A 22,900-nucleotide genomic window follows, 5' to 3' on the forward strand; every position below is an offset into this window, starting at 1 on the left:
CGTGGCAGTATAGAATATCTCCACAGTCAAGGTCTGATATGAAGGTAGACTTCACAATATTTTTTGGGATTGATGGAGACAGAATTTTTGAAGAGGAAACTGAGTTTGATTTCTAATTTCTTTTGATTTTTAATAAGTTGTTTAATATGTTTTTTGAATGAGAGTGACCTATCGAGCCAAATTCCTAGATATTTGTAAGAGTCTGTTTGAGTGATATGGGTTCCATGTTTTAGAGTGGGATGAGTACAACCAGTATTGGAGGTACAAAATACTAAGAATTTTGTCTTATCTGCATTTAAAACCAGTTTCTAATTATACAGTGAATATTGGAATGAATGAAAGGCAGACTGTAGATGAGACCAGGCCTGCTGGGATGGCACCTGCAGCATATAAAACAGTATAATCAGCAAAGAAACGTACATTGTGAGTGGAACCAATTTAGTCTTGCATTGTCTAAGCCTATGGATTTTAGTTTTTGAAGGAAGATTTTGTGATCAACGGTGTCGAATGCTTTTGACAGGTCAATGGAGAGGGCAGCACAAGATTGTTTGTTATCTAGAGAGGTGACAATGTTATTAACGACTGAAACTGCAGCCGTTTTTGTGCTGGGGTCAAAACCAGACTGGATCTAGCCTTGGTCCATGCTTTGTCTCTATTGTGGAGGCATTGGACAGTTGTGGGGAGAACCGAGCACTGTATCTGTTTTTTTAAATTGTATTTCTTGTAGGGGGCATTTCTGTCATCGATAGTGTTAAAAGATTCAAAGATTTTCAGTGCTATGGTCAGATTAGAGATGAAAAAATTTGATTAATGTCAGAGGTTGCTAAATTATTTTCAAACTCTTGAATATTAAAGTGCTTATAATTTCTGGTTGTGAAGATTTGAGATTTGGTCTTGTTGATTTTGGTGTGTCTGACACATGCAATGGGACAGTGGTCTGTAAGTATGATGTCAATTAATATGGATTTTAAAGATTTTTTAATGTTCGGTCTGGTGGATTTGTCTATAAGTCGAAAAAGATTTAGTTCCAGACACTGTTCTTTTAATATGCTAGAGCGGTCAGAGAGCCGGTCCAGGTTGAGATCGCCCATAATTAGTAGCTCAGTGGAGGCATGCAGCATCCAGAGTTTGGCAATCTCTTCGAGACTATCAAATGTGGTGAAGGGCGGCCCCCACCAAGAAGGAGCAGAACATTTTATAAATAGGTGCCCCAGATGGTTTCCATTAAAGATTACATTAATTATTTAGCTTTTACAAACCAGTCCTGCCATAATAAAATTAGTTGTGTGAGTAACCTTCTGCAAGACAAAAAGGTAAAATGCATAAAACCATGAAAAAATATTTAGCAATAGTTTACAATAAACTTCCTTTTTGTAGGTTTAAGGTGAAACAAGTTTAGAATTTTTTTATTGTAAATTGCCATTAAACATTAAGATGATCATTTCATTTTCCCACAGTAAACTTGATTGGGACTTTGCTGGCAGATTTCTCTTCACCTTGGGTAGTGGCACTCTACTCCAATGGCCGCACTCTGGCTCCGTATAATGCCACTTCTGCTCAACACTTTAGGGTTGTAGACCAATGTGAAGGCATAAATGAAGGCGTTCTCTGTCATCTAAGGAAAGACAACAGTTTATAAACAAACATTTGTCCATAACCATTATATGAATGGATTAAAGTAATACAATTCTCATACCACAAGTGTGCTGCCACAGCCTTGCAGCTCAGATTCAAAGACAAGCACATGAGACAAGTTGTCAACATCAGTGGCTGGACAACCACCAAGCATGATCTCCTCAGGTTTAATCAACATGCCGAGGCCTAGCAGGTCCTGACTCACTTCCACCTGGAGTCTACTTTCCCCACACCTCAAAGCAACAGGGTTGGTAGTCACCGGCTGCCGCAGTTCAAACTTGACAGGGGGCGTGATCACTGGATCCAATGGATCTTTTGGAAACCTCCAGGAGAGTGAGCTGACTGTTGGCTGGGTCCGCTCTACCTGGAGCCTGAGAGCTTGTTCAACAGACGCCCTGGAGTTCTTCCTTTCAGGCTCTGCTGCTGCAGGCTCCTGCGCCTCAACCTCCCAGTAGTTTGGCACGCTCATACTGAGAAATCTAGCATCACTAAACCTCACACATGTCAGCACAAAGCCAAATACGATAAGCTGGCTGGAGCCCATTGTTGCAAACAACCAGATACAAGGCAGCTTTCTTTAGTATGACCACTGAGGCAGACAAAAGAAGTGACTCCTCCCTCTGCCTAATTAGCTGAATCCCTCTCCACATGTGTGGATATCACAGCTGAGCGTCTTTCACTAATGGTCAGTGTACCACGTGCACAGAAGCTGTGTGACAGTCATCCAGTATTAATCTGCTGGTGCTCCACAAACAGTGCTTTGTTTTTTTAAAGGCACTTTGGACTGAGAGCTATTTTAAAACAATATGGTCTTACTGATCCCTCACATGTGGCTCTCTCTGAGGTTTCTACGTTATTTTTACTCTGTTAAAAGCTTTTTTCTTTTGTAGTTTTTCCTTACTCTTGTTGAGGGTTAAGGGAAGAGGATGTCACACCTTGTTAAAGCCCTATGAGACAAATTGTGATTTGTGAATATGAGCTATAAAAATACAATTTGAATGATTGATTGATTGACATTCATACAAACATTTATTCAATGAAAACTCTAAAACTTATAATCTACTGATTTACAGTAACAATCTGATCTAAGGAGATAAGTGCAATGACAGTGGATCTTCAGTACATTTAGTTTCTGATAAACATTCTGTGGTGAAATTGACAATTTCATGTAGAACTACAAAATTCCTCCAGAGAAAGTTTGAATGTTTGTCTAGTGCTTGCTGCCGATTCCAGAGAGAGACTCTCTCAGTTTGAGAGATAGAGACACATAAAGGCAGAGAGAGAGCGAGAGAGACAGAGTGAGAGAGAGACACAGAAAGACCCACAGAGAGAGAGAGAGAGAGAGAGGACTTTGTGTGTTTCTGTTTAGGAGCAGCAGCAGTAAAAAAGCAAAATAAAACTTTTGAACCTACAACCACTTATTCACTGTACAAGCATTTCAACCACCCGAGCAAATCAAACAATGTTGCTGAACAGTTGTGAAAGTTTCCAGCCTCCTTTCAGGTTTCTTTCTTTTTTAAATCCAGCCTCTATTAGAGAGAGGGGACTCGGTATGTTTCTATTTGCCAGCAGCAGTGAAAAGCTAAATCAAATTTTTGCCCAGATCTGAATTTGAACCCACCACCTCTGATTCCCTGTTCAAGAGTTTCAACCAACTGAGCTTAACACAATGTTGGTTAACACCTGTGAAATTTGTTCCTTTAAAGCAGGGGTTCTCAAACTTTTGCAAGCTGGGCCCCCCCAAAGCTGGTTAGGGGTAGTTGGGGCCCCTCCACCCCCCCGCCGCCCGCCACCGCCGCCCTCAACTACACCACCATATATAGATAGATAGATAGATAGATAGATAGATAGATAGCATATTGTTATTGATAGGCCTGACATGTCAAGGTTAGGCTATTGTTATTGTTAGGCCCATACAGACAATTATTATTACTATTTTACTGTTTATTATTATTATTATTATTATTATTATGATTATGATCAGTAGTAGTAGGCCTATTAGTAGGCTATTAATATTATGCTATGTGAGCCTGCATGCTTTCTTATTATAATAATCATCATTATTATCACCATCATTATATTATTATTATTATAATTAATGATAATCGACCAATTATTATTATATTATTATTATCATAATAATAATAAGTGTTATTATTGCTATCATTAGGATACTGTTATTATTATGGGCCTCTTGTGATCTTTCAAAAAAAATCTTGCAGGTCTGTCAATGTGAGACATGAGCCTGCTTTGCCTTGCAAAGGTCCTCAAGTCTTGGGGCAATGTTTGACAAACTTATCCTCAGGTCATCCTCGATCTGTGCGCGGTAGCGATATTTAGTTTTGAGCGCAGTCAGTCTTGAAAAGCCTGCCTCGCACAAATAAGTCGATGTGAAAAGGAGGATCATTTTTAAGGCTATGTCGCAAAGCTGAGGGTATTCCGGCATCATTGCTACCCAGAATGACGAAAGAGGGGAGGTGGTAAACAGATGCTTTAGTCTACTGTCACTCTTCAGCTCAATAAGCTGCTCTTGCATGTCTATTGACAGCTCGTCTGCTGAGCAGAGAAATGGATCCCGAACCCAGGCGAATGAACGGAAGTCCTCTTTGAAATAGGACCCAAACTGATTCTTCAGCGCTGAAAGGTGATCAGCAGCTGATTGGAGGAGAGAGGAGAAATCAGTGCCACGTGCATCGGCAATGAAGTCTGCAAGGCTGGGAAACATGTCGCAGTTTCCAGAACTGATGCGACCATGCCAGAGAGCAATTTTTTGCGTGAAGGCATTCACTCTATCAGCGAGGAGCAGAACGTTAGATTCGCCGCCTTGCAAAGACAGGTTAAGGCCATTCAGCCGGTCAAAAATATCCACCAAATAGGAGAGAGAGGCAAGCCACATGGCATCATCCAGGTGCTTCGCCAGATCTGTTTGATTTTCAGTCAAAAACAACTTTACCTCCTCTCGCAGCTCATACAGCCGTTGTAACACCCGCCCCCTGGAGAGCCAGCGAACTTCAGTGTGCAGCAACAGCTGTTCGTGCCCTGACCCCATCTCCTGGCAGAGGACCCCAAACAAACGGGAGTTAAGTCACACTTCTAACTGACTAAGTCACTGTTTTCACACTTAAAACAAATTTCTAGGACAGCCTTTTTTCACTTGCGTAATATCTCCAAAATCAGACATGTCCTTTCTCAAAAGGATGCAGAAAAACTAATCCATGCCTTTGTTACATCCAGACTGGATTATTGTAATTCCTTATTATCAGGCTCCAGCAGTAAGTCGTTAAAGACTCTGCAGCTTGTCCAAAATGCTGCAGCACGTGTCCTGAAGAGAACCAGGACCAGAGACCACATGTCTCCTGTGTTAGCTTCACTACACTGGCTTCCAGTTAAATCTAGAATAGAATTTAAAATTCTCCTCCTCACCTTCAAGGCCCTTAACAATATGGCACCATTATATCTTAAAGAGCTGTTAGTACCTTATCAACCCACTAGAGCACTGCGCTCCCAGAATTCAGGCTTACTTGTCGTCCCTAAAGTCTCTAAAAGTAGAGTAGGAGCCAGAGCTTTCAGCTATCAAGCCCCTCTCCTGTGGAATCATCTCCCACTTTCAGTTCGGGAGGCAGACACCATCTGTACGTTTAAGAGTAGGCTTAAAACCTTCCTTTTTGATAAAGCTTATAGTTAGAGCTGGTCCAGGCTTGTCCTAGACCTGCTCTTAGTTAGGCTGCTATAGGTTTAGAAGGTCGGGGGACACATGACACACGGAGCTTCTCTTTCCAGCTTCTCCTTCCTCTTCTCAATCTTTATCACATCAAAGTAATTCATATCCCATCAATACATGTTACTGACTTGACTTCTTCCCCGGAGTCCCTTTGCCTTATCGTCCGCAGATCCAGGGCCGCGGCTGTGGCCACATCATGGATTAGGATCTGTGGATCACGTATCAGAGGTCGTAATGGTGGATCCAGTATGGCGGATTCTGCATCGTGCTGGCTGATCGTGATGACAAAGGCAGATCCTTTATCGTGTTGGCATCAGATACTGGTAGTGGACCACGACCGAGGTGGCAGCTGATGATGGATCCTAATGGCGGCAGTGGACAATAACTGTGGACTATAGTGGCATCCGATCTTGATGGTGGATCATGATCTTGCTGGCTGCTGACCATGGACTATGATTGCAGCAGGACTGCTCGATACATAGTATTTCTCCTCAGACACTTGACCATTAATGACATTAATCCACCAATTCACTGACCTTCAGTTATACTTCAAAATGTTTACCCTTATCAATGCTGCTAAAACCTTTATCTTGATGTTCTCCTTTACACTTGACATCCATTGCACTTCTGTCCGTCCTGGGAGAGGGATCCCTCACATGTGGCTCTCTCTGAGGTTTCTACGTTCTTTTTTCCCTGTTAAAAGGGTTTTTAAGTAGTTTTTCCTTACTCTTGTTGAGGGTTAAGGGCAGAGGATGTCACACCTTGTTAAAGCCCTATGAGACAAATTGTGATTTGTGAATATGGGCTATACAAATAAAATTTGATTGATTGATTGATTAAGTGGACGAGCTTTAATATGGTTAATTATTTTCACGGCCTGGTGAAGCACTGACTCGAAGAGCGGTGGCATTTTCTTGGCAGCAAGTGCCTCGCGATGGACCATGCAGTGTGTCCATTGCACAAGTGGAGCAACTTGCTGGACGCGAGCTACGAGGCCACGCTCACGCCCTGTCATCGACCGCGCTCCATCTGTGCAGAGGCCAATACACTTTCCCCAGCCAAAACCACTGTCTTGGATGAACGAGTCAAGGACATTAAAGATTGCCTCCCCTGTTGTACGGGTCTGAAGAGGCCGGCAAAACAGGATGTCCTCCTCAATTTCCTTTTCCCGCACATACCTGACGTAAGTGAGAAGCTGGGCCTGTCCAGCGATGTCAGTGGATTCGTCCAGCTGCAGTGCATATTAAGGACTGATTTGAATGTAGTGTATTAGTTGCTCTTTGATATCACTAGACATTTCTGATATTCGGCGTGACACAGTGTCATTTGACATAGGTATTGCGCTGAGTTTAGCAGCTGCACTCTCTCCTATCATTATTCTACACATGTCTTGCGCGGCCGGCAAAATCAGTGTTTCGGCAATTGTATGGGGTTTGCCAAGCTTAGCAATTCTATGAGCAACTACATACGATGCCTCCAGACACTGCTTGGAGACAGTGCTATGCTTGGAGATGGTGGTTTGTTGTTGCTGGAGGCCATCACGTTTAAAGAAGTCCACAGGCTTCTCTTTCAAGTCAGGGTGTTTGGTGTCGAGGTGCCTTTTTAATTTGCATGGCTTCATGCTGTCATTTGCCAGCACCTCGGCACACAAAACACACTGAGGACGTTGCTCAGTCGTGCCAGTGATGGTGAAACCAAACTGCAAATAGCTCTCGTCATATTTGCGAAGCGTTGGCTTCTTCGCAACTGGCGCATCGGTTGCCTGACTTTTACGAATCAGAAACTTGTCCATAGTTGTTTGTTTGCTGATACAGTGTGTGAAGTTAATAAAGTTCTAATTGCAACGTCGTGGTCTTGTGAGTGTGTTTGTATGTGGCTGTGAGCGACTTGCACACGAATAATGAATAAGGCTGTGCTAGGCAATGGTTCCTAACAAAACGAACAGTACACAATGTAGACAGGGACAGCACAGAATAGTATTCAAGTGCTGGTGTTTTATTTGTTGCAACACGGTGGATGATTGAAGATGTAAAGGTAGGTGTTAAGGAGAAAAGGGCTAGCTGCAGTTGGAAGAAGTTAGCTAGCTAGAAGGCTAGCTCTTGGGGCTAGGAGCTTTCTAAAAAGACTGTGGAGCAAATTACTCCTTAGATTAGGCTACGAATAGGCCTACTGCAAGTGCAGGAAGGTATTACTAAGGAAGGAGTGAGTCTTTAAAAAGACTGTTTATAAAGCAATGAATATCTGAATGATAGAGGAAACAAGAGCAATCGCACAAACTCTGCAGGGTGTCGTCTCAGTGAGGGTGAGCGCTGACCATGCCTGCGGTTACTTTTATACTCGGAAGCGTACGTGCAACTCGCGTTCAAATGATAACACTCCTCTTTTGATTGGTGGATCAGGAACGAAACAGTATTTGATTTGTTTGTGTCAGTCCAGCCCTTTGCATTTCGCCACTGAGGGAGCTTTCACTAACCAGTGACAGGTCGGCGGTCGTTTTTATTTTTTTAATTTTTTAATTTTTCTCCGTCTGTGACATCGCGCCCCCCCTGGAGAGTGTTCGCGCCCCCCCACTTTGAGAACCACTGCTTTAAAGAGTGCTTCCCCCTCTGGCCCCCCTCCTCTGTGTGTGTATCTCACAAATTAGTCGCACTTGTGTGTCCCCCACTGGGAAGAGACAGATCTATGCTCCAGTGCAGATATCCAACAAATCACTCTTTTTCAAAAGCTATAAGTCTGATCTGTGAAATAAAAACACTGTAAGAATCCCAAGACTTTGCCGAACACACACATATATTTTTCATTGGTTAGAGTTAAGAAATGTGAGTTGGAAAACAATAACAAAATAAAATTAGACCCAATGAGAGGGACAACAAAGAACTAAAGTTACAACATGAATACAGCCAAAAGTTTAGCTCTGATAGATTTCATAGTGACATTTCTGCAAAGCTAACGTGTTTTTCTATGTTTTAAACTAAAAAGCATTTATGACAACCTCCATTTGTGGCTTTGAAAGCAGTTTAAGCACCAAAAAGTACATAAAAAACAGTCCTTTTCTCACTCTCGTTTGTTTGATAGAAAGACCTTAACCCCCATTCATTTTTTTGGCTGTTTTTTAGCAATTTTTGAGCAAAGCATTTGACGAAAGCCTTAGAAAAGTCATAGCACACCATTCCAAGTAATTCCACATGATTTAAAGGGGACATAGCATGCCCATTTTACCACAAGTTGATATGGTTCCTTGGGGTCTTAATGAAATGTCTGTAACATACTTTGGTCAAAATACCACAAGGATCATTTAAAACAGCACGCTTTTTACCCTGTATAAAACAGCCCTCCACAGAGTGACCTGTTTTGAGTGCCTGTTCCTTTAAATGCTAATGAGCCAGCTCCCCCCTCCCCCCTCTCCCCCCATGATTTTAAACGATATAAATTACATATTTTATATGATATAAATTATAAAATATGCATCCCATACTTTGTATTCCCCTTCTGTTGTCCTGGAGTTTTAATTTTCCCAATCACATAATTAAATGTCCCCCTCTGCCCATCCACTACAAGCACACAAGCAGACAGACAGAGAGAGAAAGAGAGGGGTGGGGGGGGGGGGGGGGCTATGAAGACCATCATTTACCCCCGAACCCCGACATTCAACGGGTACAACAACAAGTGGAGAAAGCAGAATCGCGGGCTGACCTTATATATACAGTCTATGGGGCTGACCAGCGCGGAGAAATGCACGTCCCGTGTGAACAGCCAGGCGGCTGCGCGCTTGAGAACTTGAGAACTACACCGGACGCGGAGCTTCCGCGTCCGGTGTAAACCCGGTGTAACGAGTGGGGGGGCTCTGTGTGTTTGTGCCAGTGTTACAGTAGTGCTGAACACTGCGGAGGTCTTCCACACTGCTGGCTGTGTGGCGTTGACACAAATTCCAGCTCACGCATGGGAGAGCGAGCGGTCGCGCCCGAGCAACTGCTGCAGCCTCCCAGTCCCAACGATCCAGACAAATGCCACATGTGAGTGAATCGCGGGCTGACCAGCGGAGAAATGCTCGTCCCGTGTGAACAGCCAGGCGGCTGCGTGCTTGCGAACGGCGCTGCGCTGCCTCGCAGCCTCGCTGCGTCCGGTGTAAACCCGGCGTAACGAGTGTGGGGGGACGGGTGGGCCAAGGCCATAGGGAGACTTCCAGTGCCTTGTTACGACACAAAACCCAGGAAGCTCAATCGAGTCACTCAAGCATGACGTTTCTGACTTAGAGGAACCATAACAAAACGCGCGAGTGTTTTTTCCCAGAGTTTTTGGGTTGGTAGACATGAGCCAGATACCCACATTAACCTGTAGAAGCACTAACAAAGTGGAATTTGCATGCTATGTCCCCTTTAATATATCTCTTGTGTATGTGCGACAAAAATTAGAGAGTAGCGGGACGAAATTTATGAAAGAAAAAGTAAGAACTACAAAATTCCTCCCGAGAAATTTTGAATGTGTGCCTAGTGCTTGCTGCCAAGATCCCTCACACGTGGCTCTCTCTGAGGTTTCTACGTTCTTTTTACCCTATTTTCTTTCGTTTTTCCTTACTCTTGTTGAGGTTAAGAACAGAGGATGTCACACCTTGTTAAAGCCGTATGAGACAAATTGTGATTTGTGAATATGGGTTATACAAATAAAATGTGATTGATCTGATTGATTGAAGATCCTGAGATCTAACGAGGAAGCATGGCATTAAGATCGTGCCAGGCTTCCCTTGCTTGGTGGAGGACTGCAGCCTGGCCGTGGGGGGGGGTGGTTGTGGGTCACAGCAGCTTGAAGTCCGCTGCACGTATGAACAACGCGGTTGTCATTTTTGTAGACAGCATGGAGAAGGCGAACATGGTTGTGGCAAGTGGCATCAAACTGAATGATATGTTCGTATCTGTTCTGCCTCTTGCCACACCGGCGGTTAAAGTCACTCTGTCTCTGGCCCCCGTTTATTAGAGATGAGACAATGATCAGAGAACTGTCGAGACACGGGAAGATAGTGTCTCACTCAGTTGAGTGAGGGGGGACAGGAGGGGACAGGTGGGGTCCAGCAGTTGAGTCAGGTGAGTGAGGGGGTACAGGAGGGGACAGATCAGGTTCAGCAGGTATGGTCAGGTAAGTGAGGGGGGACAAGAGGGGACAAGTGGGGTCCAGCAGGTGAGATGGTGCTGAGCCACCTAAACACAACCAGTGGGTGGATGGGCATCCTCTTTGATAGCAACTTCACACCAGCATCTTTGGATGTGGGTTGTTGGAGGGCAGACCACTGGTGGTGAGGCCAACATTCGAACACACTTTGTTTTTATAAATGTGTACGCTCCTGTTTCTTAAAGAGAATGAGCTGCCCTATGTCCCAGAAGACATGAACACTGGGTTGGAGGGAACCCTGGTGATACAGAGCATGGAGGGGGAAAGGCCTCTGGTATCGATGGGAGTCCAGTCGAGTTTTATAAAGACTTCTGGAGTGAGATGGGCAAAGATCTTTTAACTATTTTTACAAGGGTTTTAGAGACATGCTAATGCTGCTAATAAGCTGCAGAAGAGCAATAATAACTTTCCTGCCTGAAAAAGGAGACCTACAGGAGATTAAGAACTAGCGTCCTGTGTGCCAACACTGCACAAACTAGAAGATCCTATCCAAAGCGCTGGCAAAACGCCTGAGAGAGGCGATGGACCACGTGATCCACCAAGACCAGACCTATTGTTTGCCTGGTAGATCTATCCTGGACAATGTGTCCTTAATTCGAGATATTTTGGACATCTCTAGTTCATTTACCTTTACCTCTGGAAGACTCTGGAGAGTTTCGGCCTCAGCCCAGGTCTCATAGCCATGATCAATGATTTGTATCAGGACATTGAGAGTGTACTAAAGATTAATGGAGGTCTGAGTGCATCTTTTAAAGTGCACAGGGGGGGGGGGGAGACAGGGCTGCTCTCTCTCAGGGATGTTTCAGCTCTGTCCATTGAACCCATGCTAAACAAAATAAGAGCTAACATTGAAGGTGTGATTTTAGATGATTTGAACAAAAGTCACATTTTATCAGCATAAAAAATGTAAGAACTGCAGAAAATTGTTGATGATGAACCACGTCAGCTGCCAGAGTAAACGCTGGCAGTTTGGAGTTGGGAGGGGGTCTACCCAGTCTACCCAGGGGGGTTGATGTGGAAAAGAGATGGTCTCAAATATCTGGGAGTATACATTGGCAACAAGGCCATAGTTCAGAAGAACTGGGAGGGGGTGGTACAAAACATACAAGGAAGACTAAACAAATGGAAATGGCTGAAGCCACAGTTATCCTTCAGAGGCAGAACATTAATAATGAATAACCTGGTAGCCTCTGTGGCATCGGTTCGCCTGCATGGAACCACCAAAAGGACTGACAAAAACTACAAGCTATTTGAAGAGATTTGTTTTGGGACAGGTTACACTGGGTGCCCCAGAGTATGTTGTTTTTACCTAAGGCGGGGGGGGGGGGCAGGCCTTGTGCACATACAAAGCAGATTATCAACATTCAGAGAACAATTTGTACAAAAATACCAAAATAGGTCCACATGATGTTGTTTGGGGACAAGCGACAAGCAGCATACTGAGTAGGACAGCTGGTCTGGGGTTAGACAATGCACTGTTCTGTGTGGATTATCTCCTTTTTATGAGTCACTTTTTAAAAAGTGGAACCTTTTTAAATGGAAAAGACAGGAACCTACAAACTCTCTTCACTGGCTACTAGAAGAACCTCAAATCAACTGAGCCAGGCTGGATGTCCAGGTCAGCTGAACACCAGGCCTCATCAGCATGCTGTGCACCACTGGAGCTGTCACCTTAAGGAGAGTAGTGGATACAGCAGGTCCTGGACTAACCAACATACCGGCTACAGCTTCCCTTCTCGGACAGAGGTCTATGCGACAGACAAAGAACATTTAGTAGTAAAAGACTAACAGAGGAGGAGGTAGAGGAGGGCTGGGAGAGCACCTTCACCTGCACCAGAGGATCAATTTTAGGCAGTGACTGAGCTGCCTCAACAGACTCGCAGACACTCAGGACCGAGCACACGGAGGCAGAGAGGACTGAGAGACAGAAACACATGGGAGGAGAGACTCTGGAAAGGACTGAGCTGTAAAGCTAGACCCTTTAAGTTCATTTAAGTTGTGTTTGATTGTGTGTGTATGGTGTGAATAAAACATGCTGAAAAGCAACAGTTGTGTCTCTGGCTGTGTGTGGGAGAGCCCTGTGGCATGGTCAACTGCCACATGCTGCAGGAATACACTGCTGGAATAGAAACTCCTGACGACAGCGATCCTTTTCCAGAGCTGGGATTTACCCCGAATCTGGATGGGCTCACAGGGCCCTTTTTAAATAAAATGGACTGCAGACACGTGGACTTATACACAGCCAAAAGGAGAGCCGAGTATGAATGTTGTGTTTTAGTCCTGAACAAAAGTAAACTGGATGGGAGGGTTGACATTGTGTGGAGGAAAAAAATTAGATATACACAGTAATGTGAAACCAGTATGGAGGGTTATATATATAAACCACTTTTAAAGAAAAGGACTGGTGACCTGCAGTGGAGGATTTTACACGGAGCAATCGCAGTTAACACTTTTATCTTCACCATCAACCCTACAGTTTCGTGCAGATGTCCGTTTTGTGGGGAAGCAGAAAAAAATGTTCACTGTTTTTATGACTGTAAAAAACGTACTAACCTTTCCAAAACACTAGAGAATGTTTTTTTTTTAAATTAAAAATCTAGAGAATGTTTTTTTTTTTAATTAAAAATCTGTCTGTCTGTCTGTCTCTCTGTCTCTCTCTCTGTGTGTCTCTCTCTGTGTCTCTCTCTCTGTCAGAGTGCAAGTTTGGAGTGAGTGTGGTGTGCTACAGAGAATGTATCAGATTGTTAGATTTTTCTACCCTTTCTTTGCTCTTCCTTCTTTACTTATAGTAGTAGTGTGTTTCTGTGTAAGTAATAGTGTGTGTAGAAGTAGTGTAGTTGGTGGAGGTGGTGGTTGCCGGTGTGTCTGACTCTGTACAGCATGGCTGCTGCAGGTGGAGGCTTCGGCCTCCACAAACTAACACGCCCACACGCCATCAAACTGTGTCCGGCTGTGGACTGCTCTGTCGAAGAGGTCAGTCTGGCTGTAGGTGAGGTTGTTGGCTATGATAGCGTAAAGTCTGCTTCCAGAATGAACAGCGCTGTGGTAATTTTTCTGGAAAGCATAGACAAAGTGAATCAGTTACTGGAGAGTGAAATCGTGATTCAAGGGTCTTTCACACCTGTATTGTCAATGATCAGTCCAGCTAAAAAGTTAAACCTGGTTTTCAGGTTTAAAATTCAAGAATTTAATTACACTGTGCATGTAACGTCAGAAACAATGAAATGTTTTTGCTGTGGAAATGAGGGACATTTAATTTGCACGTGCCTGGACAGAGCCGGTGAGAGCTGGTCGGCTGCTTCTGCAGGGGGTCCTCCGCCTGCCTCGGCCGGTGGTGGTTCTACTGCTTCCGTGGCGGGTCCTCCACCTGCCTCGGCCGGTGGTGGTTCTACTGCTTCCGTGGCGGGTCCTCCACCTGCCTCGGCTGGTGGTGGCTCCACGGCTTCTGCGGCCTCGGTACCGACCAACCAACCTTCACTGACCAGGAAGCTTTCCGACTCAAAAAACGAATGTCCAAAGTCTGAGCACAAATTGCCAATGATGGTTAAACTCTGTCTGTGTGACATAAAGCTGGGCTCTTTAATTAAATGAGGGACATTTAATTTGCACGTGCCTGGACGTGCCTGGACAGAGCCTCCAGGAGTTGTCTTGTCAAACTGATTGAATCCAATGATCTATGTGACACCTGGAGGCTCCTTCATCAAACTCCGCGTCAGTACACGTGGGTCCATACTAGAGATAACTTTTTATCTATGGCCCGTCGTGACAGATTTTAATCCTTCAAACATCAGGCCAATGCTCTTCAGAGTTGTTTCATACACCCAGTTGGCATTTCAGACCATTCACGTATTCAGGTTTCAGTTCTATCAAAAATATAAAATGCAGCAGTAGCTACTGGCATTTCAATGTAGCCCTGCTCTCAGATAATGTTTTCAAAAATATTTATTTTTGAATAATTTCTCAAAGACTAAATCTGACTACACATCTCTACAACAGTGGTAGGATATAGGAAAGGGTCAAATGAAGCATCTGTGCCTACAGTACACTCTCCATGTTACAAGGAACATGACCAGGTCTATGAAAGCTCTGGAGAGAGAAATAGAGGATCTGCAGATCTTGCAGACTCCACAGGAGACGGAGAACACATTCAAGTTCTCTAAAACAAAAAGTCAGTTCTGTCAGACCTGCTGTTTTTTTCTGCTCGAGGTGCTCTGGTTCGCTCCCGGTTTCAACATGTTGCCAAAATGGATGCTCCCTCTCACTTCTTCTTTATCCTCGAACGCAAGAATGGACAAAAAAGACTCATGAACTCCCTGCGGTCCAACACAGGGCAGCTGCAGAGATTCGCAGACATGCTGTCACCTTTTATGAGGAACTCTACAAGATGGCGTTCCAAGAGAGACCAGAGGTGGCACAGTCGTTCTATGAGGGTCTACCCAAGGTTCCTGCAGAGGTCAGTGCAAAGCTAGACACACAGATCTCTGCTGAAGAGCTACATGCTGCACTGCAGAACCTAAAGAACAGCAAGGCTCCAGGAATCGACAGACTTCCTGCAGACTTTTACAAGGTTTTCTGGCCTGTGATTGGAAAAGACCTGCTGATGGTTCTCAGAGACAATCTTAATAAAGGACAGTTACCTTTGAGTTGCAGGAGAGCGGTCCTCACCCTTCTCCCCAAATAAGGGGATCTTCAGAAGATGAAGAACTGGCGGCCAGTAGCTCTGCTCTGCACTGACTATAAACGTTTGTGCAAAGTGTTGGCCACGAGGCTGAGAAAATGATGGAGCATGTCATTCAAGTAGACCAGACCTACTGTGTGCCCAGCAGGCTGATATCTGACAATATTACTCTGATTCGTGACATTTTGGACCTCTCTTGTTCTTTGGGCTGTGAAAGCTCTCCTTTTAAAGTTCAAAGGGGAATTAGACAGGGCTACTCTCTCTCTTTGGCATGCTGTACTCTCTAGCCATAGAGCCGCTCTTGCACAAACTAAGGATACAGCTGTCAGGTGTAAATCTCCCAGGTTGCCAACAAACGCTTAAGGTATCTGCATACGCTGACGATGTCATTATCCTCATCAGAAAAACTGACGACATTAATATCCTTGTTGAAACTGTTGATCAATTCGGCAAAATATCATATACAAAAACTAACTGGAAAATAGTGCAGCTTCAGCAGTGGGAGCTGAGCTAAGCAGAAAGCTTGTGTTACCTGGGGGGTTGACCTGGAACAAAGAAGGTCTCAAATATCTGGGTGTTTATCTTGGGGATGAAACCTTTATGATCAAAAACTGAGATGGTAGAAGGACGACTTAAAAAATGGAAATGGCTTGCAAAACATGTCCTTTAAAGGCCGCACCCTTATAATCAAAGACCGGGTGTCTTCTATGCTATGGACTGCCATGTGTGGACCCCCCAGCACGTCTGATGGCCAAGATGCAGGCGGTGCTGGTGGACTTCTTCTGGGACCATCTTCACTGGGTCCCGCAGAGCATGCTGTACCTGCCAAAGGAGGAAGGTGGACAGGGGCTGGTACACCTGTCCAGCAGGTGCGCTGCCTTTCGACTCCAGTACATCCAAAGACTCCTCGTCGGACCCACAGACCTCACCTGGAGACCCATAGCCCGAGCCATGCTGAGTCGAGGTGGGGGATTGGGCCTCGCTGAACCTCTGTTCCTAATGAACCTGAGGGATCACAATCTGTCCAATCTCCCAAAGTTTTACCATGGATCGTTCACTGTGTGGGGGATGTACATCAAACAGAGACTAGAGAACTGTGTTTCCCTGTCATGGCTTTTAAAAGAGCCCGTTGTTTTAGGGATGCAGAGCGAGCAGCAGGACCCTCCATGCAAAAGCTGCTTTGCTCAGCGGGGGACGTCACCATCAAATACGTGGTGGATCTACAGTATGCAGACCTCTGAGGACCAACGCTGCAGAGCTGGCCTCTCGTTTGGGAGTTCGATCCGTTGGACCACCTGCTCAATATTTGGAGGAGTGAGCTGACACAAACAGAACTATCCTTGTAGAATACTTTCTGTAAGGGTCACTGTCAGTTAAATGCTGACGATCCTTAACCCTGCACTGACTCTTACTCCTGACTTTATAGCCTGTACCGGTCAGCTGTTGGAGTCCAGTGAGGCCTCAATAAACAGGTTCAGTGTTCTGGTAGGAAAAACATGTACAAACTGATGGTAAAAATCTTAAACAAAGACAAACTCAATGGTCGAGCTGACACTATACAAAGTGGTTTGTATAGTGCTGTCCTGAGTGGACAGCACTATACAAACCACAGCTGACCAAAAGAGTTGGAGACTTGCAGTTTTATTTTGTTTTGTTTATGAATTTCTCCCCGTATTGAAAAAAACTATTGTTTGGATATAGAAAACCTGTTTTGAGGATATAAAGAAGTTCTGAAAATCAAAAATGTCTCTGTCTCTCTCCCTCTTTCTCTCTGTGTCTCACTCTCAGTCCTTCTTTCTCTCTCCCTCTCTCAGTCCCTGTTTGCATCTCTCTGTGTCTCTCTCTCTCCGTCTGTCTGTCTCTGACTCTGTATCTATGTCCGTTACTCTCTCTCTCACTCTCTTTCTCTCTTAGACCAGCCAGTCTGTCTCTCTCACTCTCAAACTGAAACAGTCTCTCTCTGGACCCGGCAGTAAGCACTAGGCACACATTCAAAATTTCTCAGGAAGAATTTTCTAGTTCTCTCTCACACGCACTACTATTCTAATTCACATATATCATTCTGACTTACATTCACTGTTATTTTGTGCCTCACACATGGTTATTTGCATTGACATGTTCTATTAATTTATCTTACATGTGCTATTATTCTGTTTCAAATATAATATCTCTGTGCAAGATAGATCACTGCTGTGTGTATGAGAGTATGATTGTAAATAAAAGAGATTATGATGGAGCATGTAAGAGAGTACAGTAGTGTGTGTGAGAGAGTATGATGGAGCATGTAAGAGTACAGTAGTGTGTGTGAGAGAGTATGATGGAGCATGTAAGAGTACAGTAGTGTGTGTGAGAGAGTATGATGGAGCATGTAAGAGTACAGTAGTGTTTGTGAGAGAGTATGATGGAGCATGTAAGAGTACAGTAGTGTGTGTGAGAGAGTATGATGGAGCATGTAAGAGTACAGTAGTGTTTGTGAGAGAGTATGATGGAGCATGTAAGAGTACAGTAGTGTGTGTGAGAGAGTATGATGGAGCATGTAAGAGTACAGTAGTGTGTGTGAGAGAGTATGATGGAGCATGTAAGAGTACAGTAGTGTGTGTGAGAGAGTATGATGGAGCATGTAAGAGTACAGTAGTGTTTGTGAGAGAGTATGATGGAGCATGTAAGAGTACAGTAGTGTGTGTGAGAGAGTATGATGGAGCATGTAAGAGTACAGTAGTGTGTGTGAGAGTATGATGGAGCATGTAAGAGTACAGTAGTGTGTGTGAGAGTGTATGATGGAGCATGTAAGAGTACAGTAGTGTGTGTGAGAGTATGATGGAGCATGTAAGAGTACAGTAGTGTGTGAGAGAGTATGATGGAGCATGTAAGAGTACAGTAGTGTGTGAGAGAGTATGATGGAGCATGTAAGAGTACAGTAGTGTTTGTGAGAGAGTATGATGGAGCATGTAAGAGTACAGTAGTGTGTGAGAGAGTATGATGGAGCATGTAAGAGTACAGTAGTGTGTGTGAGAGAGTATGATGGAGCATGTAAGAGTACAGTAGTGTGTGTGAGAGAGTATGATGGAGCATGTAAGAGTACAGTAGTGTGTGAGAGAGTATGATGGAGCATGTAAGAGTACAGTAGTGTGTGAGAGAGTATGATGGAGCATGTAAGAGTACAGTAGTGTTTGTGAGAGAGTATGATGGAGCATGTAAGAGTACAGTAGTGTGTGAGAGAGTATGATGGAGCATGTAAGAGTACAGTAGTGTGTGTGAGAGAGTATGATGAGCATGTAAGAGTACAGTAGTGTGTGTGAGAGAGTATGATGGAGCATGTAAGAGTACAGTAGTGTTTGTGAGAGAGTATGATGGAGCATGTAAGAGTACAGTAGTGTGTGTGAGAGAGTATGATGGAGCATGTAAGAGTACAGTAGTGTGTGTGAGAGAGTATGATGGAGCATGTAAGAGTACAGTAGTGTGTGTGAGAGAGTATGATGGAGCATGTAAGAGTACAGTAGTGTGTGAGAGAGTATGATGGAGCATGTAAGAGTACAGTAGTGTGTGTGAGAGAGTATGATGGAGCATGTAAGAGTACAGTAGTGTGTGTGAGAGTATGATGGAGCATGTAAGAGTACAGTAGTGTGTGTGAGAGTGTATGATGGAGCATGTAAGAGTACAGTAGTGTGTGTGAGAGTATGATGGAGCATGTAAGAGTACAGTAGTGTGTGTGAGAGTGTATGATGGAGCATGTAAGAGTACAGTAGTGTGTGTGAGAGTGTATGATGGAGCATGTAAGAGTACAGTAGTGTGTGTGAGAGAGTATGATGGAGCATGTAAGAGTACAGTAGTGTGTGTGAGAGAGTATGATGGAGCATGTAAGAGTACAGTAGTGTGTGTGAGAGAGTATGATGGAGCATGTAAGAGTACAGTAGTGTGTGTGAGAGAGTATGATGGAGCATGTAAGAGTACAGTAGTGTTTGTGAGAGAGTATGATGGAGCATGTAAGAGTACAGTAGTGTGTGTGAGAGAGTATGATGGAGCATGTAAGAGTACAGTAGTGTTTGTGAGAGAGTATGATGGAGCATGTAAGAGTACAGTAGTGTGTGTGAGAGAGTATGATGGAGCATGTAAGAGTACAGTAGTGTTTGTGAGAGAGTATGATGGAGCATGTAAGAGTACAGTAGTGTGTGTGAGAGAGTATGATGGAGCATGTAAGAGTACAGTAGTGTTTGTGAGAGAGTATGATGGAGCATGTAAGAGTACAGTAGTGTGTGTGAGAGAGTATGATGGAGCATGTAAGAGTACAGTAGTGTGTGTGAGAGAGTATGATGGAGCATGTAAGAGTACAGTAGTGTGTGTGAGAGAGTATGATGGAGCATGTAAGAGTACAGTAGTGTGTGTGAGAGAGTATGATGGAGCATGTAAGAGTACAGTAGTGTGTGTGAGAGAGTATGATGGAGCATGTAAGAGTACAGTAGTGTGTGTGAGAGAGTATGATGGAGCATGTAAGAGTACAGTAGTGTTTGTGAGAGAGTATGATGGAGCATGTAAGAGTACAGTAGTGTGTGTGAGAGAGTATGATGGAGCATGTAAGAGTACAGTAGTGTTTGTGAGAGAGTATGATGGAGCATGTAAGAGTACAGTAGTGTGTGTGAGAGAGTATGATGGAGCATGTAAGAGTACAGTAGTGTGTGTGAGAGAGTATGATGGAGCATGTAAGAGTACAGTAGTGTGTGTGAGAGAGTATGATGGAGCATGTAAGAGTACAGTAGTGTGTGTGAGAGAGTATGATGGAGCATGTAAGAGTACAGTAGTGTGTGTGAGAGTGTATGATGGAGCATGTAAGAGTACAGTAGTGTGTGTGAGAGAGTATGATGGAGCATGTAAGAGTACAGTAGTGTGTGTGAGAGAGGGGGTACCTCCCAGATCCTGGGACAGGACTTCCCCAGTTAATGAGTTACATCAAGACAGTATTTTCAGCAGAAATGAATGCGTGTGTGGGTGTGGATGTCATTGTAGCGCACCTCTTAAAGGGGTTAGAGGGTTGGCAAGTTGGAGCTGAACTATATACTAAATATGTATAAATATAATTTTATAAGCTCTCATATCAGATTTTTTTTTTTGCTACCAATTTCATGGCAGTAGAAATTGTAGGTAGTGACTGATCAATTTCAATATGAGCATTATCATATACTCTATTGTAAACAAAATATACAATCTCAACTGGTATAGTTGAAGATTTTAATTATGACAATAAATGATGAGGATGAAAGGGCGTCAATTTCATACTTATTTAATCCATTGGGTCAATGCATTAATAAATTAAATTATTGTTTATGGAGTTTTAATATACTATGCATTTAGTTAAAAGGTGTGTGTTTATATGTTTTGCAGCTCCAGACAAATTCTATTTGGTGGAAGAGGGGGCAAAATGGCTCTTTTGATAGTAAAGGTTGCCTACCCCTGCCGTAGACAGATGCCTAATTAAAAAACATCTTTCATCTTTCCAGGCCACTCATCAGTTGAGGGCAGCATCGTTGTCCTTAAATACGGCTCCTCTGTCACGGCTCCTTTAATTTCACTTTGACTATTATTACTGCTCTGCTGCAGCTTGTTTTCAAAATAACCACAATTACTATACAATAAGAAAAAATTGTCTTCCCATCTCTCCATTCACCTCTAGTGTTTGTGGGTGAATCAGCTGTGATTCATATTCATCACAATAGCATGTCAGATGTGTGAGACTGTGCAATGCAAAGTATTATCAAATATATTGAGCATGGCAGCCAGTAAACAGCTGTGATAATATGTCCAAGGAGATTAATCTCAGAATTGAGAACATTTGTTATGGCGAGCACCAACCTTTTTATTTTCTGCACTGAATTTAAAAAAAGTAAAAAAAAAAAAGATTATAATTTTATACACTCAGTTTCTGCAGACAGGGGACATATTTTTGACACTGCCTAATGTCTTTGAAAACAAATATTTGAAAAGAACTTTAGAAATTTATCAAAACATCCAGCATGAAAGAATTAAACAAAAACATTCCCTCCTTACGATAACAAGATGCAAAACGTCCTCTGGGATGTAAATGTCTGAATTCACTAATGTGCAATACTCATATAGTATTGAAATGGCTTTCTTGTTGAATTAAAAAGCAATACTACAAGAGTTAAAAACAACTTTCAGCAAGTCAGTGGCAGAATAAGAATGAGAAAATATTTGATATTCCACAGTCTCTTAATGTCCACATTCACATCAAACAATCAAAAACAAGCTCATTGGCAGCTCAGGATTGCCCAGGATTCCATATCTACAAAATCTGCATTTTAACATCCTAGTTATGTACACTGTACAGAGGTTTAAACACAAACATACATCTTTTACAAAGAGTAAGGTAGCTGCATGTCCAAGTGGATCAGGCAGTTCTACAGTATAGAACAATACAGTGATGATCTGAAGCAGTCTGTACTGGACCCCGGATGGGAACTAAGCCATTAGTGACCGACTTCTGTCTGAAAATGTGGTGAGGAGTAAATATCAGGAAACACGGAAATCAAGAGTTTAGCAATGTATCTACTCCACATGGATGTCTGGAAATAAATTGTGTAAACGTTAAAACTCAGCTTTACAGCATAATCCAGCTGGTGCTTTTTTCCGAAGGTTTTCAACTCTGAAGTGACATTTTAACCTTTATAATGTCTTTTCACTGCTTCGAAAAGAACAATTATAGTGGCATACCGCCACCTGCAGGATTTGTGAATATGGCACCACTATATTTAACCAAAAACACCATGACAAGCCAAAAACAAAACACTAGTGCAACATAGATAAAACAAAACAAAATGACTGAAGCTAAGAGTAGCTGTGGTTACTAATATATATTTCAAAGGATTTCTGTCTCAGTGATACTACTTAAGTATTTGGTTATGTGAAGATAAACCATTTAAACACAACACACTATGTTTTCGTGATGTCTGTATTTATTTGTGAAAATTATTCAGACTATTCAGTATAAATATAGTCCATTACAATGAAAAGTCAAGTGAAATAGAGCAGCATTAGGCATTGTTGTTGTTATAACAGTGCAGTGGCATTGCATGTGTAATAGCTCGTTAGCTATTTATGCTTCACAATGACTCAAAAGTCCAGATTAACCTAGGACAATGTTTGGCTGATAATAGCATTAAATATTTGTCCTAGTCTTTAAACACTAAATAGAAATACTCTAATCCGGTTTGTGATCTTGAGACAACAGGCCTTGAAATACATTACAAACTACATCAGCTATTAGCTTCATCACAAAAGATAAGGCAATTGAAAGATTGATGACACAATGGACATTTTGTGCTACTGACATAAGATCAATGAAATGTTCTGACTTGATGGGGCTTTGATATTTCTGGAAAAGGAGCAAGCACATTCCACATTAAAACAAAAACATGGCTTTTTGATACGTTGGCCAGAACATTGTTTCATACTTATTCACCTGTAAGGTCATACTATTTTACAAGTCTGTACAAGCTTGGAGCACCACAAAAGGTTACAAATCCAAGAGGGAAAATGGAAATTGTGTTGTTTTTCGTTTGTTTGTTTGGGTTTTTTTGGAAAAAAATGGTCCGCTGGGCTTCTGTGAAGGAGCAGGGAACTAAACAACCCTTTCACTTTCATGATTGTCCTTTCTCTTCTTTCAATGTTTCTCAACCTCTTTTAGATTTGTC

General features: G+C 43.0%; 3 protein-coding genes and 1 long non-coding RNA gene across 4 annotated transcripts; all 4 read right to left on the bottom strand.

The window, feature by feature from the left end:
- Nucleotides 1-1,374: 1,374 nt before the first annotated feature.
- On the bottom strand, nucleotides 1,375-2,252 carry LOC117772559 (zona pellucida sperm-binding protein 3-like). The gene is made up of 2 exons (XM_034603805.1): nucleotides 1,697-2,252; nucleotides 1,375-1,615 (listed from the first exon to the last, which is right to left on the bottom strand). Exons 1-2 carry the CDS (start codon nucleotides 2,177-2,179, stop codon nucleotides 1,493-1,495), a joined length of 606 nt encoding a protein of 201 aa, XP_034459696.1. The 5' UTR covers nucleotides 2,180-2,252; the 3' UTR covers nucleotides 1,375-1,492.
- A 1,091-nt stretch (nucleotides 2,253-3,343) lies between these two features.
- LOC117772558 (zinc finger BED domain-containing protein 5-like) lies at nucleotides 3,344-4,714 on the bottom strand. Its single transcript, XM_034603803.1, has 3 exons — nucleotides 4,080-4,714; nucleotides 3,998-4,002; nucleotides 3,344-3,402 (listed from the first exon to the last, which is right to left on the bottom strand). The coding sequence occupies exons 1-3, from the start codon at nucleotides 4,682-4,684 to the stop codon at nucleotides 3,386-3,388; spliced, it is 627 nt and encodes a 208-aa protein (XP_034459694.1). The 5' UTR covers nucleotides 4,685-4,714; the 3' UTR covers nucleotides 3,344-3,385.
- Nucleotides 4,715-6,197: 1,483 nt separating this feature from the next.
- On the bottom strand, nucleotides 6,198-7,203 carry LOC117772554 (zinc finger BED domain-containing protein 5-like; the record flags this gene model as incomplete). The annotated part of the gene is given in 1 exon segment (XM_034603798.1): nucleotides 6,198-7,203. A coding segment is annotated over 1 exon segment (951 nt), but the record flags the coding sequence as incomplete, so codon positions are not given.
- A 107-nt stretch (nucleotides 7,204-7,310) lies between these two features.
- On the bottom strand, nucleotides 7,311-7,916 carry LOC117772572. Its single transcript, XR_004615799.1, has 2 exons — nucleotides 7,686-7,916; nucleotides 7,311-7,564 (listed from the first exon to the last, which is right to left on the bottom strand). It is a non-coding gene; the product is annotated as an uncharacterized LOC117772572 (long non-coding RNA).
- Between the last annotated feature and the right edge of the window lie 14,984 nt (nucleotides 7,917-22,900).

The sequence above is a fragment of the Hippoglossus hippoglossus genome, chromosome 13 (assembly GCF_009819705.1).
Source record: "Hippoglossus hippoglossus isolate fHipHip1 chromosome 13, fHipHip1.pri, whole genome shotgun sequence".
Classification (NCBI taxonomy): Eukaryota; Metazoa; Chordata; class Actinopteri; order Pleuronectiformes; family Pleuronectidae; genus Hippoglossus; species Hippoglossus hippoglossus.